This window comes from Oxyura jamaicensis, chromosome 19, assembly GCF_011077185.1.
Source record: "Oxyura jamaicensis isolate SHBP4307 breed ruddy duck chromosome 19, BPBGC_Ojam_1.0, whole genome shotgun sequence".
Lineage (NCBI taxonomy): Eukaryota > Metazoa > Chordata > Aves > Anseriformes > Anatidae > Oxyura > Oxyura jamaicensis.
This window is the reverse complement of record NC_048911.1, coordinates 9,092,183-9,111,592: the sequence shown is the minus strand read 5'-3', so window position 1 is coordinate 9,111,592 and position 19,410 is coordinate 9,092,183. Positions and strand designations below refer to the sequence as shown.

Genomic DNA, 19,410 nt, shown 5'->3' with positions numbered 1-19,410 from the left:
TGAAAGTTTATTTCTAGACTGATGGATTTGATCAAAATATTTGAGGAAGATGCAAGAGAGAAGTTTGTACCTTTCAGTATTTAACACAAATATTCTAGTGCCATATCAAATAATTTCCTCACTTGTATTTAAAGGATTAGATTTAGTAACATGTGTCTAGGATTGGTACAGGTTTTTCTTATTTAAAAATAAGTGCTTCCATGCTTTTTGCAATTTGTGGTACACTTAAAATGTCTGTGCTGCTTTGTGTTTCCCTGCTACACACACATTTTTGGGAAGTGTCACTTTCTCAGAAATCCTACTCTGCCTTTCCTGATTTTGAATGAATCTCAAGTGCCATGAATGAAAGTCAGAAAATTACTTACAGAGTTGAGTTTTCAAGCTTTTATTGTGGAAAGTTGAGATGCAGAAAGGCAGGGAATTTTAGGGGACTAGATGCTGAAAGTCTTAATGAAGACTTTTTGTGCAGTGGTGTGAGGAATAAACAATGCAATCCTTGGATTCATTAAAAGCAAAACAATTCTATCCTGAAATATGTAATTTCATAAAAATAAAATGATCTAAATGTTGGAACAGCTTTAGTGATAGAGGACTTGTTGCTTGAAGTCTTTCAAGACAAGATTAGGCTGCACGGTAAAAAATAATTTCTTTATGCTTCTGGAAAGAGAGGATGAGCCTTTAGTATTGAAATCTGCTAATCTGAGCAAGCCTTCTTCGGGGCCTTGAGGAGAACAGAATTACCTTTGTGGTCTCAACATGCCAATAATATTGTTACAGATCATCATCTAATCTTGTCTTCAACTTTGCAGTGTACAGGTTCAGGAAGGAATTTTTCCAATACACAATTAATTAACTTTCTGCTGTGCTCTCCAGTTTGGTTTTGCTTTCCTTCCCCTTCTGTGAAGCATCAGACTGGCCACAGCTAGCAGAGGTTGTGTAATCTAACTTGTAACTTGTACAGTTCCATGGCTCAGTCCCATCAAATTCAAATACACATTCAATGTTGTTTTTATAACTTGCCAGATAACCGGAAAGCATCAAAACTAGAAGAGTGATTAGACTTTTTTGCCAAATGTTAGATTGCAATTATATTAATGAGTAGAAGTTTCTGACCATCATTCGCCCCCCCTCAAAACAAACCAAACCCAAACTCTTTGTGTTGCCTGCACATGAGGCAGGCCAGTACTTGATGGAAAAAGAAGAATTTTTTCTTTTAATGGGGAAACTATAAAAGAGAAAAAAAGGGGATTATTACTGTAGGAAACCTGCTGCTAACATGTGTAATATTTTTCCCGAGTAACTACAGTAAGAAACTACCTTGTAAGAGGACAGGACGAGGCGGATGTAATTCTTTGGGTGATTAGAGAAAGATGGAGCGCGGTGTAACGCAGTTCCAGCAGGTGAGAGGGACATGGAGCATGCTGCAGAGTGGCACCTCAGATGAGGATCAATTTATACGTGGCATCTGGAAATAAGCTATTTCCCCTTGTTCGTCGTGTGAAGTCAAGTCACCAAAATGAGACTCTGGATAGAAAATGCTGTAGCGATTGTCTGCAGATAGCTGCATCTTCCTTTAGTCAAGGAAATCAAGGACCAGCAACTGAATTAACAAATGTGTGGCTTAACTGATCTTTAGAACTGAGTTCTGTGATGTGCCTTGGAGAACTGTATTTAATACTGACTGTTTAGTGTCCTTCTAATAGCATGGTCCTGAGAGGTGACAGTTTATACTTCGATAGATCAATGCAGGCGATCTCTTCATGTGATCTCACTGTTGAGAATTTATTTTCATTACACATTTTCCTAAATGTCTCATGTGTTTTGTCATTTTAACACATCAAGACACAGGCTACCAAAAGTGATTAAATTGTCTGTTTTCCAAAAGAATTTTGCAGTGCCTGTATGAAGAGCTAGAGATGATAGAAGATTTTGATGGTCGTGATGTCCTGTACAACTGTATACTTAATGAAGGTTGTTCGTATTATTTTAGGAATTTTATTGCTATCTGCAGTTGTTGTGCTATCATAGCTTCTGTCATCGTTCCAGACGGCATTGTTGTATATCTCACCGTGTTGTACATGTGTGAACAAAAGAGGAGATAGGTAGAGATGCCTCCCTTGATCTCATTTTCTGGATTCTAGCCCCATCTTTTGTGAAGAGAGAACAAAATCCATAGCGATGCCTTTGCCAGCCAAACAGCCTTCATCCTCTGATGACTTTTTAAAATCCTACAATTAACTGCAAAAACTTTATTTCAGTGGTACTCCTCTCAAGTGTTGTTTTCTTTCTGGGCTCATGAGACAGTCCTGCAGTTGATGCCTGTTGTCTCACCGAGTGCAATGCTGTTTCTGGGCACAAAAAATGATGGCCTTGTGCTGGTCCCATCAGTTTTCTCCTTTATACCGTGTAAAAAGTGTGTGTTCTGTGCAGTAAATTTGTCTCTGTATGCAAACATTTTATCCAGAGCGTTTACAAACCGTGTGACTCCTGCTAACAAATCGGGAGGAGGTGCTGGTTCTGTCCTGATGCACAAGCACAGATGTATTCAAGTGCCAGCTGTACCAGGCATCTGTTACTTTTCTGCTATCCTTGCACTGTAAGAATCAAATAGAAGATACAAGAGCCTGAGTGTAATTGTGTATTTATTAATGGCAACAGTTTGAAGTCAGTGAATTTGTGCCCATTATCTTTAAAGTTGATATCCCTGTGTTCAGCAACTATTTTAACAGCCAAGGCACAGAGCAAGAATTTATTGATAAACTGTGGGAGTAATTTGCAAAATTTGTGGTTGTGACAGACTTAATGTTGTTACCAGATTGCCAAAGCCAGTGCTTTCACATTTCTGTCTTCATCTTTCCCCTTTCATAGTCGTCATGGGTACACTGAAATAGGAGCAGAGCCCTTCTCACCAGCGATACGGGCACGAACCTTCGGTGCCCAAGGGTGGCAGAGGAAAAGCTGCTCGGCTAGAGGTCTCCTTGCTTGGTTTTCTGCCTGGTGGTGGCAGTTTGTTGTTGTAGGCTAGGGTACGCTATCAACTGGTACGTTTCGGGCACATTTACACAGTGGCTGTGTGATCCTCTGATAGCGTTAGTGTTTATTGCTTATTTCTGAACTAGAGCGAGATGCAGTCAGTCTAGTTTCCTACAGTTCTGAGGTTTTGAGAGCTTCCTTCCGATTGGTAAGAGACGCTTTTGCAAGTCTGTTGGGCTCCGCCTTGCAATCCGTGGTGGTTTTGGTGCTTTTCTGTGACAATTTGGATATGTCTGGTTTTGTAGCTGAAATTTCAATAGAATCTTACTGATTATTGATTGCACTGAGTATCTTTTTTTCAGATGTGTCATTTCCAACACTTAATATTTTATTAATACTTCATATTTTATATGAAATTTTGAAGTATTGGAGAGTCCTTTCTATGTACAATTTGTTGAACAATTAAATTAAAATGCTTGATTTTTTTCAACAAGTTGAGAACATTGAGTTACTGAGTCTGGATAAAAAAAAAACTGAAAATGGTGGATTTCACCATCGTGCAGGTACACAGCTTTGGGAGTAGAAGTTATAATTGAAATTAGGAATAGTCACTGAATTAGTTCGTGCTTAATGAATTGAGGGTGCTTAGTAGCAAATGAGGTTTGTAACAGCCATTACTTTGTGCAGGGTGAGGGATTAATAACCAGAAAGAAATGGTAAGGAGAGAAGTGGAGAGAAGTCTTTTATTACTTTTTTTTACTGCTTGAAACTGTTCTTACCTTTCCACCTTTGAAAAATATTGCCAGATAAAGAGCAGATGCTTGTGCTTCCATCCTTTTGTGTTGTAGTCTGTGGACATAGCTCTTAGCCAAGGACTGTCCCTTTCCCATTTCTTCCCCAGAAGCGCATCCTTAGCTGCCTGAGGACTTGTGGCGATGCCGAGTCTCTGTGCTGCCAGCAGCACAAGCGTTATGGGGCAAGAAAGGAATACAGGTCTGACAATTTTTTTGGCCATTGCCGTTTGTTTCTGTTTGTTAGGTCCCAGCATTTTTTTCAAATGTGTTTGACCTTGACTTCGTACTTATTTCAGAAAATAATAGTACTAAAAAGAAAAACAACAACAAAAAACCCTACCTTGCATCTCATTTTCTGATCACAGATTGCAGCACACCAGGGAACGAAGAGAAAGGTAGCACCTGAAAAGAGCTGAATTGGAGCTAGGCAGACTTCCAGAGTAGCTTTGACCGAGTCCCCGCTGTAGCTTTGTCACCAGCAGGGGAGCTCAGAAGGTGCTGGGTTTTGGGCAGTGTTGCTTACAGAAAGCTTTGGTAGAGCGCTCTTGTCTTGATCAGCCAGAAGAAAGGTGTGGCATAATAATAGTCACTCATTTGAGTGCAAGATTGTTTCCTGTAATTTTGTGGGTGCAGTGTGTATGAGATACTACGTGCTTTTGAGTTGCAGTCAGGTAGTTACGTAAATGGCAAGTCAAACAGAACAGCACACTTAGGTTCACCATGGGCTTTTAGGGAAATGGCAATGGCTGTCAGTTACGCAAATATAACTGTAGCTGTATAAACGTACACAATTTCTGTTATGAAATAGCAATCTGTGTATCCTTCTATCAAAAGAAGAATTTCCTTTCAGTAATAAATGTACTTAAAAAGAAATTTCTACATAGACTGTTCTGTGGTTTTCTGCATTTCTCGCAGTAGTGAGCTTCTAATAGAAGGTAACTAGACTTGAGTCTTACTGCTTTAAAAGTGTTTTTGAAGGGCCTTTGAAGTGCTTAAAAGTAATAAATAGCACCCTCCAGTTATTAGCCTGAGCATGTGCCTAGAAAAATGTATGTTTTGGGAAGAATTTCTGTAGGCGAAATGTCAAACTGCTTTTTTCTGTTATTTCTTTGGCTGTTGTCTTTTTGTGCATATATCGCATATTGTGTCTCTGCTGCGTGCATATTGCATGCAGCATTTTGTTATCCTGGGACATTCAAAGTAAGCAGTTGGTATTTGTACTCTTCTCCAGAAAATTCTCGAGCAGCTTGTGCAGATCCAAAGCACAAGCAAGTGTTGTGTCAGGAATTGTGTTAAACTCTGTAAAATAAAACAGATATGGGCAAGGGGAAACACCCTCCTCTACCAATACTTAGTATATGTTTGTACAGCTGGCAATTTGTGCTGCTTCATATTCGTTGACCTAGAAGTAGCCAACATTTTAATGTGTTCTTGGAGGGGAAAAAAAGGTGTTATGGAAAAGAACTGCCACATCAAAGCCTCTTCTCAGCTTGTAAAATGGTTTCCACCACTACCTTCCCCAGCCCTATCGGAACACTCAGCACTTTCTCCCTCTCAAAAGAAAGCAAGCCTTTTTATTAAGGAATGGCCCTAGAGTTTTATTTATATTTAAATGATAAAAGTGACACAAAGCAGTTGAAAAGATCTATATAGCTCAAACAAAAGTCCATCAGAGATGTAATGTAAGTTCTGTGTAATGTGTCTCTATCAAATAAATAGTCATATGGTTCAGCTGTTGCACGGAGTGAAGTAAGTATGGGACAAAGGAAACTAAGTGCTTGCTAACTGGTTGCACAGCATGAGTTCTCTTGACCATTGTGGATATCGTATCTCGATTTGTAATCATACCTTCCCTACATTTAGAAAGCTTATATTAAACTCATGTTCTCTACAGCATTATGCTAGATTTCTGAAGGTTTGTTTTGTCCCATCAAAATAATTTGAATATCAATTTAGACAAATTCTCTCTCTTTGTTATACTCACGTCTTTCTGTATTCATTTTAGCACAAGCCCACCTTACTGCTGTGTGGACCTCTATTCTCTGCGAACAGGAGAGATGGTCAAGTCCATCCAGTTCAAAACTCCTATTTATGATCTGCATTGCAATAAAAGGTAAGGGTGTTTCCTGTATACTCCTCCTGTGTTAGGACATGTAAAATTCCCATTATGAGTACAAGTTCTGGTATGTGCACTCCCTGATTTTACTATTTTGACTTTGCTGTAAGCGTAGCTTCTGTTTTCCATTTCTCAAGTAGTATTTCGGTTTGGGTATGGCAGTATGCTTCTCCATTGCCTTAAAAACTTACACGTTAATGTCCAAACTAGGCCAAATAAAAGTTGCAGAAGAAAAGTAGTACAGCGGACCAGACACCTTTAATACCACAACTAATTATGTAATGAGATTTTGAAGGTGTAAATATGTTTAAAGAAGTAAATGATGGTAGTGCTTCTTATCCCCAGTCAATCTGCTTATTGTAGGAGCATTATATCAAGAAACAGTTTCACTGAAGTGGTTGAGTTGGTGAGAGTTATGTGCCATGAATAGGTCCCTGTTCCTTTAAAAGCCTGTTAGGAGTTCAATACTTATCTGTGCAACTGTCCCTTGAAAAATTTAAAGTTCCCTAGTGTGCAGTGTGATGATAGTAAATCTTTCCAGCCTGGCCTCTCAGCAGAAGAAAAATCCAATTGTAAAAACAGTCAAAAGGCAAATCATCATTCAAAGTCTCTCCCAACTAAAAAGTCTTTCCAGGTGCTAATGTTTCTTTTCCTAAGTGGTAAAAATGGAAAAGTTACTTCAAAGCTGTGTGGCTGTATCCAGGGTAGCTGCTTTTCTGGAACGTATCAGATTCTGTTGTTATCCACAGCAAGCTCACTATTTCAGATTGAAAATGCATTAAATGTGGCCAAGTGCAGCGCTAATGGTGCGTTAACCATACAATAGACTAATGGAGTCCAAAGTTTGAATTTAAAATAAAACTTGAGTCGCAGAAGAAGGGAAAACTGTTTATTATTTATGTATTTCTACTCTAGAATCATCCATCAGGTAGGTTTCATTTATAGAGAAAGACAGTACACCTTCGAGGAGCGGAAAACAAAAATGTACAGGATCCGGAAATACTACAATCAAATATACAGAGGTTGTCTGTATGTACTTCACACTTGCACATGCAGTAAAAGTCTTTCCATTATTCATTTGCTAACTTTTTCTTACAGGCCTTGTGGAAGGAGTTGGAGTTTGTAGGCTTCTGTTGTTTTTCTCTCCTTCATCTTAGGTGATTGGAAGATGCCTTTTAGCTGAAAGTATTATTTTGTTTGAAACAAATATTTGTAGGAATTGCAGAATTTATAACTTGTACTTTTTAAAATTTGAGATTTATGCAGGAACATCTTTTCCACAATAAAAGGGCGACAAGCAAATAAGATATCTTACGTTCATTTCTTCTGTGACTACACATCTCAGTCCCTCTCACTGAGTTGCTTGTTCTGCCCTCTCCTTTTGGCAAACACCCTGTGAAGGTGTGCACGTGCTTCCCTGCTAGCATTGCAGGTCTGTGAATGTAAAAGACGTCTGTCTGAAAGTGACCCTTCATTTCTGCCTTCCTTCCAAGAATTTGTATTCTCCTTGGTTCTGGATTGAGGCAGACTGGTAAACAGAGCAGTGGCAAAGTCCAGGGATGAGATGTTGGGAGTTCTGAAGGAATTCAATGCACAGAACAAGGCTTATTGCTTGGATCAGTTTCTGTGCCAGAGAAATGGAAGTGGCTAGTGTTACACCAGCCTACTGGAAAGGCTTCGGGAGCCATCTGGGGAACTAGAGATGCAATCCAAGTTGTTTGAAAAATGTGTTGATAAAATTAGTAGAGTCATAGAATCATTCAGGTTGGAAAAGACTCTTAAGATCAACTGTTAACCTAGCACTGCCAAGTCTACCACTAGACCAAGCCGCTAAGCACTGCATCTACATGCCTTTTGAGTGCCTCCAGTTTAATAGCAAAAAGCAAAATTGAATGACAGACAAAAATAAATCCTCCTATTTAGGGGTGCTTATACAGTTTTGAAAATGGAAATCATGACAAGTATAACTCGAATATGAAAATATCAGCAAGCATGTAGGTAAGGTTTATGTTTGATTTGAGTTAGTTCTTCAGCAAAGACTCTGGCAGGTACTGAGCTGTCCTGGGAAAAAGGTGTTCTTGTGACTAAACAGTTAAAAAGGGGGAGTGAGGAGTTACTAGTTGGTTTTCACACTGATGGGAGATTAGCATCACCATTTACCAAAGGGCATGTGTTGAGACTGATGTGATTGAGCATCTTTTTAAACACTATTCAGTATTGTAATATCTTATTACTGGTGTTTTCTTTTGAGGACCATCATTTAGTCATTGAGTGATGTGATTTATTGTTTGCCATGTCGTATCTTTAAATTTAAAACTATTAGAACATCTAATGATGGTCCATAATTTTCAGTTAACTAAAAATCTCATTCTTCTCAATGAAGTAATTATCAGATTCTTACTAATTTTGTCATACTGCTAAAAGTTCCAGATAGCCAACAGATGTGTTTATTTGTCAGCTCCCCACGTGGTGGTGTTATTTCAAGAGTTCAAAAATTTGTTTTTGAAAAGTCATTAATGTAGGAGAATTTGTACCCTAGTTACAAAACTTTCAAGGTGTTGCACTTTCCAAATTTGCATCTTTGGCCTCTATTCATTTAGGCAGTATGGCATTTCATAGCCATAGCTGTGGTGGTTTGTGTTACTTTATTTTAAGTAATGAACAGATATTTCACAATAGCAAGGTGTCAATGTACAAGTGAATATATAAACATGCACCTGTAATTTTGCTGATTGACACAAATCCTGTTTCACACAGATTTGTGTGTTGGTCTTTGAAAAAAAAATTTAGAAAACAAAAACCTGGTGGTTTAATAAATTTGCAATGAGATGGGCAATGGGGTTAATTCTAATTTAGCTCGTGTTCTACTGATTGTTGATTTGATTGTTATTTGAGTCATTGAAAGTAATTCAGGATCTTTGCAATTCCATTCTTTCTTTTTAATGGAGCTTTTACTGCAGGAGGTATATCATAAATATGCTGTGTTGTTCTGTATCAGATCTGTGTACTTCCTGAAATGAAGGTTATGTGGTTGGGATGAGAGAGAATCCTCAATAACTGCCATGTATTGGTAACCTGGCAGTTTATCACTGTAGAATTTATATTGATGCTTTTGAAATAATTACATTTAGATATTGAATCTTTAAACCAATGCATTTAATGTTTAAAGTACACGTTCCATTTCTGTGTTTTCAGAATACTTGTTGTAGTCCTGCAAGAGAAAATCGCCGCCTTCGACAGCTGTACTTTTACCAAAAAATTCTTCGTCACAAGTATGTATAATACTGGCTTCAGTCTTCTTGCTCTAGTGGTGGCATGAGATAAAGCAGTTTCTTTTTTTTTTTTTTTTTTTTTTTTAATTTTTGCTTTTAAGTCCTGAAAGCATCTGCAGGTCTCTATGGCTGCAGTTGAAATTTCAGGAAATCTGTTGCTTCAAAAAAAAAATCCAAGTTGTTACTTTGTGAAGCTGTGACTCATTGTGCTTTTTCTTTTACATTTATTTATTACTATAGCTAATTTCCCACTGTTGTGAAGAGCACCTACATTACTTCCCCAAGTAGCTGAAGTATTTTTCTGTTCGTTAGGCACAAATATATGCAGAAGTTCGAGGTTTTGCGTTTCAGGTTGTATGTAAAAGCAGCAGTTCAAAAACAAATGGACAGCAATTTGCACGCTTATTTTCTGTTGTTCCTTAGTCAAGCAGATACATTTACTTTTTTATTTGTCCTTACTTTAGTAGGCCCCAAAACTCAAGCAGGTCAGAAATGTATTGTAGTGGAAAAACTTCAGGTAGGTACTTGCCTGCGGGAACTTTTTCATGTATCTTGAGCACAAAGGAGCTGTTTGTTCAGGCTTCCCTTTATCCTTCTGTAGCTTATTACTTGCCTCATAGTAGCAGGGAATTTATTCTAACAGATAAGATGCTCTCCCAAAGCTATTCCACTACTGTGTCCGTTTTCTGCCCCAACATCTGTAACACGGTAATTGACAGGTAGTAGAGAAAGATGGTAAAAGATGGTATGTTTTTGGCGGCTTTTGCTCTGATCTGTCACAGGATGCAGGTAGGATTAGGATGCAATTTACCTGCTGCAAGACTGTGTGCGTCTTTGCAATGCTGAACACCAAGGAAGCATTCACAACAGAAAAAAAGCAAAATTGTATCTTTCCAAGTGCTTAGTGCTAGTGTTTATCAGTTAGAATAGCCTCTTAAAATGTGTAGAGTACTAAGAGATCATTATTTAGTTTGGAAAGATTGGAGTTTTATCATTAAGAAGGAAATCTGAAACTTCCTGAGTGTATTTTCAATGACAATTGTAAAAGTTCTAAATTATCTTTCCGTATTATCTGTGTGTATGAAGAAAAACCTAGCTAGAAGGAGCTACTTCTTGTAAGAGTTGGAAGCACCATTATGCAGTAATATTAAAGTTGCCAATAGGTGTCAGTTTCCTCCTATGCATGGATGTAAGATGCAGAAGAATCTGCTAGGGTTCGGTAAAGAGAGCCTCATGGGAAGAGACGTGTTTGTGTTCTCCTGTTCCTCACTCTGCCTTTCTAATCTACCAAAGAGAAGTAGGGTACAAGCCTTGATTTATTCTAGGTTAAAATAAAAACAAACAAAAAACCCCCACAAAACTGAATGTGTATTTTGACAATTCTTGTGCTTTTCTAATTGCAGTTACTGGCAAAAACGATACTGCAATATGTTCTTAAAAATGAATTCACTGAACTGTATTTAAGGATCAGCGATATCCTATTCCTAACCCTGTCAGTTTTCAGTGTGTTTTTGTGAAACGGCAGTGGAATTTTGAGGAAAAAATAAAGCTTTTGCAAATAGATTTGAAAAGCAAAAGATTTGAAACCCTAAACTCCTGAAGCATCACAACTCACGATGTGTTTCTCCACCTGTGCTGGTTAGCAGTGTGACCAACTCGGGGTGTTCTCAGACTTCTTCTTGCCCCAGGTGCAGCCCTCGGTGCTGGGCACCCCTCGTGGCTGGCGTTGCACAGCGCTGCCACGGCTCCAGCTGCCGCGGCTCTCCCTGTCACCGCTTCTGCTTGCCCGTGCCCAGGAGGTGTGACTGGGCAGAAGACGTGCCCTTCCCCTCGATGGAGGGGTTTCCTGGTTGTTCCGAGGCTTTTGAAGCTTAGTTGTTTCACTTAATAGCTTATGCTGTCAAGCGGGTGTTATGCTCTGGCATGTTGAAGGCTGCAGTAAAGCTTTTGTCTAAGCTTTCAGATTTTCTGTCTGCTGAAATCTCCTCGATCTAAAAGTACATCTTTAAAGGCTTAAGTTACTCTGATGTGTTTGAAATTTGATGTAATTGAGCTACCTAGTTAGCTGCGTTGGGTTCTGACAGTCAGCCAGCCAGCCAGCAGCTGAACTCTTCTCTTTTTTTTAATTATTATTTTTTTATTATAGAAGAGGGCAGCATCAGTTTAAATTGGAAAAGTACAAATCCCTAAAAGTAAGCTTGGCAAAAGGTCTTTTTGTTTCCATCACTGGAGCATCCCTGCTCTGCAGAGTGATCAGCCCATGTCCCGTCTGGAGCCATCCCGATGCAGCGCAGCAGTGAGGATGTCAGCGCTGCCCGGGGAGTTGGTTCTTCATGAAGAAGATCCTCAGCTGTGTTATCTGACTGCTTTTGGTCAGAAGTGATGGCTTAAAAGGTCAAAAATACTAAATGGGAATCACTAGATATTTGACGATGTTTCTTTTACTGTGTAAACTATTGTGTAGGAAAAGGAAATGTTTTAAAACAAGGCCTTGGTGATGATGTGGAAATCACATCAGTCCTATCAGCTGAGTAGCATGGGGGCCCTAGAACCACACTGAGACAGCTAAGACGAAACATAATTAAGCAGCAGCTCTTCCCCGTTTTGTTGACTATTTACATATAGAAATTAAATGCAGAATGCAGAATTAAAAACAGTGTCAGGAATTGTGAAGTTTGGTGTTCCTTCGCGATGCTAATGCAGCTGTGTTGCACATGAGTGGTATTTGTCTTTCTGTTTTTGTTTTTGTGGTTGAATGTATAGCTTAATATATTGTTGTAATAAATATACCATAAAATATTCAGGATGTAGAACATGGTCAAGTTTGTGCTGCTGTTGGAATTCTTAACTCCTGCATTTCCTCATTTTTTAGAGCTAAGTGGGCAAATCTGACACAGTTCTGATCTTTTTTTGCATGTGATTAGATGGAAATGTGCTGATTTGCTTGAATGGCAGCCAGCCAGCAGATTTTATTGGTGCCTTGTAAGAAAAAGTCAGCATACAGGTGTTCCCGTATTGGCATTGACTTTAAGACAGTTGCTTAAACTGGAGTGGAAAATATGCTGTACGTAGCCATAGAAAAATTGCCAGGATATCCTCTAACCTACCCAGTGAGGTTGTCTTATTTTTACGTGTCAGCTAAGGAAAGCCCTAACTTCAGTCTGCAAAGAACCCTTGGCTGTGAGTGTTGTATGGCACTCCCTTCTCGTTCGTGCCTCCGCTCTGAGCCAGCTCCGTTTCATTAAGGAAAGATTTGCATCAAGGGGTAGATAAAGGCAAAGAGCAATTTGGTAACCTGCACTGTTCTAAGTGCTCATGTGACCAAGCCTCAAAAATTCGTTTGATGCCTATAATAAAAACGTGTTTCTTGCTGGTGGTTGGGAATGTTAAGGTGTGGATTTTAAAGAGATTTTTAACTAGTTAAGGGTTCGTGTAACATTTCCTTCAGGGCCTTTTGCTGGGTACTGCATATGATAGAGCAGTGAGAAACGAAAGTGATACACAGGCTTTTCTTCCTACTTTGCTCTAAAGAACAGATGCAGAAAAGCTGAATTTCATTGATTTCTATTACATCAGTGCTCCTACAACCCTCCTCCAAAAATGCTTACTTAGTGGAACATTGATGATTATGAATATGGCCTGATGGATACTTTCTTCTCTATAAAGAATATCCTTCCCACCCCTGGGCCCTAAGTAAAGATTATCACAGATAACATCATGCATGTGGCATCATCTTTGTGTCTGATAACTAGTGCCTGCTCAGTTTCTCTGGCCCTTCCACTCCTCCTATTGATATATTCTCCATCCATTATTCTCTAGGGATGAAGACAGTTATTGCAGCCATTAGCTGGCACCACATTTCTATTGATGCTGTACAGCTAGAGCCTTAAGAGGTAATTTTCCAGATTTTAGTCAGAGTACTTTATTGTATATAAAGTCTCAAAAGACTTGCCTAACCACAGGCCAAAAATTATTCAGTATATATTAAAATCACCCTACCTGCACCTCTGAAAATAAGGAAGAAACACTGTCTTTGATACTCTGATCTGCAATTTGGATGTGCTATTCCTATTTTCACTGACATTCACATGCAAGAAATAATCTGTTGGTTTCAGTTTGTCGCAGGTCTGATCTGGAAGTCATCTAGGCTTTTTTGTACGTTTTTGTTAGCTCGGTTAGAATTCCTCTTCCCTGATGGTCACGCAGGGAGCAGTTTGCTGACTTTGCTTTGAAGTAAAAACACTGGATGTCTCGTGGAAAGGTTGAATGCCTGAGGAGTTACAAACAGAACTTCTTGAAGAATGTACATTTCCCCTCTCCAGTGTGATGAGTAAGTGGCATTTATCCTGGACATCCCACATGGTATAATCATTGATAGGATTCCTGTGTCTGGGGAGGGAGGCTCTTCAGCTCCGACTGAAAGCCCTTAAGGCAGGTGGGAAGAAAGCTCCTGTTTCAGAGAGGTTTTTTGATCAGTGAAGAGAAGCCAACAACATGCCTGTGAATTGTATGTTAGCAATTTTTACATACATATCTATTTACATATGTATGTGCACCCGTACATGTAGTTTATGTACACTTCTTCATGTGGTCTGTAACTGCCTTCCGTGCGATGTAATCTTGTTTATGTTTTAACAGCATCATTTATAAAAGCTTTTTTTTTTTTTCTGAATTTGGGATTTCAGTTTATTACAGGATAACTGAAATACTTTCTGAAAAAGTCTTAGGGCAACACACTAGATTTATGGAAACAAATGTCTTTGTTACTTGCAGGGTATTTTGGTATATTTGGTGTAGTGCAGGATATAAGTGTGTAAGTGTAAATACAACAGAAAAATAGCATAAGGACAGAAACAAGGCCTTGATACCCAAGATGTATATCCATCATATCTCCCGGTTTAGACAGGTTTAAAAATTATATGCAGAACAGGAAATTCTGTTTGTTTCTTTATAGGTTATTTTTGTCTAAATCGCCCAAATCCTTAATTTTACAGGCCAAAACAAGGCCATCTTACACTGTCCTCCTCTACAGGAACAGTAACCTCTGTGGTCACATTATTATTTATCATTGTCCAATTGAACAAAAAAAAAAAAAAAAAGAAAGAAAATAAACGTAAGATTAAAAAATAGTTTGTCCTCAAATCAGTCAAATTTGTTCTAAATTAAACAGCCAAGCCTCATAAACGTTAAAGGCCACAGATATATTTAGTAAAAACTCTGGTACTGGTTTTAGACCTATAGGGTAACAGTAAAAAACTTAAAACTTCCATGTTAGACTTGACAGGAAAAGGAGGTCCCTGTAATAATAATAATGGTAAAAATAAAGATCTGTGGTCCTTCCCTGAGCTTACGTGAGGGGATTCTGTTCTTCCAGTCCAGGACTGCACAGATTGCAGCTCTTTGCAGGACCGAGGCTGCTGTGAATGTAACACGGATATATATGAGTATGTAACGTTTTTCACTTCACTTCTGGGTATGTTTTTTAGTGTTTTAGTAATGATAATGTCATTATGATTTAAAAAAACCACCCTGGATGGCAAGTATGATTTCACAGTGGGGTGCATCCTGCTGGTTTGCTCTTTTGCTCAGTTTTTATGGGTGATACTTAAACAAAAGGAAGTACAAGAACAATAGAAGAGTTTTGGAAAGTATGTGACAGTGTGAGAGCACTAACATTTACACAGGGCCTTTCATCTAGATAGAACCCAAAGGAATTTATAAACAATATTACTTTACACAGTTTATAAACAAACAAATTTGGTTTGATTGGTGACGCTTAAAAAAAAAGGCCCAAACAAACACAAAATATTAGATAAAACAGCTTATATGATTTGTTTTCCTTGGAATAAACAATGCTTCTGCAGCAGTGGGATCATTCCATCCATTATTTATTTTTAATACCCTTTCCGTGCTCTCTGTCATGGATCTGTTTTCTGGCTGCTTTGCATTGCAATACTTAAAGCAGTTTTGCAATTTCAGTGCTATCGAGTGGTGTGTATTTCATAACACCTAGAAAGAATGATTCACTGGTTATAAGCTACATCCAGTAACTGAAAATCAGCATGGCTTTAGTGGATTGTAGCTGTTTATTTAAAAATGCACAGTAACGCTGCGTCATGGATTTAAGTGATACCTGGCATTTACCTTAACTGATTAAAGGCAAATAATTTTGCTTGAATAGTGATATGCGTCTTGGAAATTTTGCTTAGAAAAATATGTTTAGAAAAACCATCCACTTCTGATAGCACACATCTTCTTTAATGAACCTATCTGGAAATAGGTTTTCACATACTGAAAGAGAAAACCTTGTTCAGCCAGCAGTCTGCTTTCTCAGCGAGCTTTCACGTACTTAGATTTGCCTTAGGATGGGGACTAGCCCTGGAGGTCTTCTGACTTGACCAGGCTTCCTTGTGTTTGCTCCCTACATCCTACCCCAATGGCATTTCTGTCGTACCCAAAAGAGATGCCAGTTCTCCCATGGTTTGGGATCAGAGACTGAATGCTAAGAAGATTTGATAATAACGCTGCTGCTCACACCTGCCTGTTTAAATGGTTGTGCAGATGTGAGGTGTGGAACATCCATTAAAAACAGGTACAGCAATTATGAGGGTAATATTTAAAACTGATCCCAAGAAAGGCCGAGTATGTTTCAGTACAGAGGAACTCAGAAAGCCGAGGAAAGGAAGCAATGAAAATTGCAGAAAAGAGCACTTTTCCAATTAAACAGACACACGAGAGGACAACTTACTAAACTGGTTTGCATTTAAAAAACAAAATGTCAAGATAAAGGAGATGAAAGGCTGGAAAATATCAGAAACAGATTGTTGTTGTTGTTTTTCTCCCCCAGGACTGTAACATTGGTTTGGGCAGTACGAGTTGTTACAGCGCGCTGTAACAGAAGGCCTGACCAGTTGTGCCTTCGGATAAGGGTGTCGGGGTGTGCTGGGAGAAAAGCTGCATTGTTCTGGATGCTTCTGATTTGGCTTTTTAATTACTTTGCTGTATTCATTTCACATTAATTTGCAGCAGTTTACAGCACGTCATTTTGCAGTGGGTTTTAGTGCGGCCTGAGAAGGAGACACAGCAGAGCCCGGGGCAAGGAGCCGCGCTCGGCGCTGAGCACACAGTTCATGTAAACGGAAAATAAATCCTGACGTAGTTCAGACAAGCACTGACTGTTAGTGTCAGATTTTTCTGGAGAGAAACATTGTCTTCTAGTGCATATTTAAACCTGAATACTTCGCAGTGCTAACAGCTTCCTTAGCTCTTCGTTTAATGGAGCTGTCAGGGCCGGGTGGGACATTTCCAGCAGGGACCGAAGGGCAGCCTCACAGCCTGTACCATGGCAGCGCTTGCTTCTGGGGTAAAGCTGTTCCTAAAATCCCTCTCTTCCCACCTGCACGGCGTGTCTCTTCCCACCAGGTCCCGTTGCCGTGCCTTCTGCGAGGTACAGGTGCCGAGTCCCTTAGGACACGTGCATCCTTGCTTGCTGAAGGAGCATGGGAAGCAGCGGCACGGCCCCTAGGAAGGGGGCTGGGGATAGCACGAATACCTCTCGGCATTCAGTTGCCTGTGGGGTTCCACAGATTGCGTGCTTGGATGTGAAGCATTGAGCCGCCAAGTTGATACAGATATCAGGATTCCTTGCAGTGTTCAGTCCCCAGATCTGCACCTACACTGGGATTGTGTATCTAGAGCTGAGGTTGTGTCTCCAGATCGGTATCTGTCTCTTTTTTAAGCGTTTTTCCCATGAAAATCCTGTGCAGCTTGATAGAGAGCTGCCCCAATACTAATTATTCGAGTTTAATAGTGGCATGTTTTGTGATTTATTTGCTTAATTTCTGTTATGGCTGACATGACTTTATGATGGCCCTGTGCTTCTCTTAACAGTGTTCTCCCGATGTGCTGTTTGTGTAAAAGCTGGGGGGGGAGAGGGGTGTGTTGCTTTCCCTTCCTGGCTGCTGTCTCTACACTCGCACCACTATCACTGGAGCTAGAGGACCGGCCTTCTGCAAACAATTTAAGGAAAGGAGTGGAGCCTTACTTTCTGTAGGGGAATAGATCAGTGGAAAGATCCAGAGGGAGAGGAGGGGATATTTGTGTGAATTTTCAGAATGAGATGAGGTGATTGTGTTTGTTATGGGCATAAAGATAGGAATCTTCAAAGGCTGGGAGAAAAAAAAAAAAGGCCCAGTCGCTTCCCCTCCGGCCCTGCTGCCGACGGCTCGGACTTGGGCACCGTGCCTCGGTAAGGTGGCAGAAGGGCTTGGATTCATTCAGACTTTGAGCATGGTGTTTTTCTCGTTCTGCCTTTTCACAGCTCTACGTAGTGTATTTCCGTTGCGTGACATTACAAAGCACAGAGAGACCAAGTGTATGCGTCAGGCATTTTAAATAGCTTCCCATAGGTTTTTACCTATATTTTTGTGGGTGATAGTGCTAGTAAAGCTTGTAAGGTCTTGTGTTTTTTAGTACTTGCTCGATTTGCTGTACTTGGGGAAGGACTTTCCTTCGTGATCTTTTCTTGGATGACCTCTCCGTGCTGTCAGGAAAACTTGGAAACTTTGGTCTTCTTGACAGTTAGTTCTGCAGTCTCATTATGTTCATCCTTATTGTAAACATGCTAAAAGTGCTGCTGTTGTTGCTTAGAATGGATTTTTCCTCAGTTGTTTTGAAGTTTGGTAGAAATAGAAGTTAATCTTTAAGAGAGCTGGGCTTGTAGCGATGGGGCGGCGGAGCTTGGTAGGTCACGCCGTGTCTGCCGTCCCATTTGCCCAGTAGATGATGTTCTGCTGACTCCAGCTGTTTTTTTGGAAAGCAGAAAAACAATTTGCTTTTCCTTCCCATAAAGTATAACCCTTTGTTTATCCTTGTGCTGCTGCGAGTTTCCAAAATGCATAGACTTGCAAAGAAAAAGAAAGGGAGGAAATGGCTCTTTTTTAATGCTGTTTTTCGTATCGGAGAGGAGTTTAGTACTGAGCTGAATTGTTGACCTCGGTGGAGGATATTATTAGAACTGGCTGATGTGTGTGTGGAGCTGTATCTAATTGACCAAATCCAGTTCAAACTACCTACAATAGGTTTGGTGAAGACAGTTCTGTTCTTGAGATAACTTTACTTTGTTCTTTGTGTATGATTAATGTTTGATTCGAAGAATAATGCTCTTTTGTAGTTCCTCAGTTACTTCAGTTCACAGAAATAATTGAAACAGCGCCTGTTTCCAAGAAAGACATTTCTTTTTGCCACGAGTTGTTAAAGTGCTTGCTTTTGGCATTACAGAGCATCTGTTGAGTGATACTCCTTTTGTTTTCTGCTGCGAGGATATTACGAGGTGCTTGCAGAATTTAGGAAATGCGATTGAGTGATTCTGAAGTCACTGTGGAGATCTGTGTGATGAGGGCTGTCATCTGACAGCTTTTAATGATTTATTTTGAACGTAAAAGGGGAGAAAATTAAATAAAATCTGGTGGACCTGGATGTTTTTACCGAGATGAGGATTCCTGAAGCAGAAGTCAGCATTAAAACCTTACTGGTCATGATCTATAATGTCATCGGAAGAACATGGTTGTATTTACTACCTGGGGTTGTATTTACAACCTTTTTTTTTGCTTTCTTTGTTCCTTAAGAGTCTTTGGCTACCCACATTTTATGCACTTCTGGAATGCAATAACAATTGTGGCATCATCTCTTCAGGATTCGTTTTCCTTCCTGAGATGAAGGCAGTGATAAGGCCTTACAAAATACTCGCTTGGTTTTGCTTTCCTGGCCTGAGATGGATTTAATTCGATGAATTGCTGCTTTTCTCCTTCCAGTGCTTCATGACCTTTGAAATAGCTTGCTGTGATCTTCCGAATTTTGCAATACCCTCACTGCTCCAGTCTAAAAGGAGCTGGAGCTGTTGGCTTAGCAGGAGCGGTGCAGCAGCTGTTCGTGCTCGTGCCAACTGAATGCCATCAAATGTGTCTTTGAGTTTCATTAAATCTTTGTAAAACAGTGTCTGCACACTGTAGTTAATACCCCCCACACCTTTCGCATTGTTTTGCGAGCCTGGAAAATGATGCTGCTCAGCTTAAAGCCTGTTGTCCTCACGAAACGTTCTGGACGTTTTGGGGACCTGTTAGAAAAGACCCCGATGTTTGTCAAAGGAAGGTGAATAGATGGGCTTTTTCTCGCGGTAATGAGCAGATCACTATCCAAGACTGACAAAAAGAGACATTGGTGGAATACCAGCATAGGTATCTGGATGTTTTTTATA

At 39.7% G+C, this 19,410-nt stretch overlaps 1 protein-coding gene across 8 annotated transcripts in view; it reads left to right on the top strand.

Moving 5' to 3' along the window:
• Positions 1 to 19,410, top strand: part of BCAS3 (BCAS3 microtubule associated cell migration factor) — a 351,964-nt gene that overhangs the window by 41,601 nt on the left and 290,953 nt on the right. For all 8 annotated transcript variants that reach the window (XM_035343348.1, XM_035343346.1, XM_035343352.1 and 5 more), the window contains exons 8-9: positions 5,773 to 5,880; positions 9,079 to 9,155. In XM_035343348.1, coding sequence (XP_035199239.1) covers positions 5,773 to 5,880; positions 9,079 to 9,155 — 185 coding nt within the window. The remainder of the gene's footprint in view (positions 1 to 5,772; positions 5,881 to 9,078; positions 9,156 to 19,410) is intronic.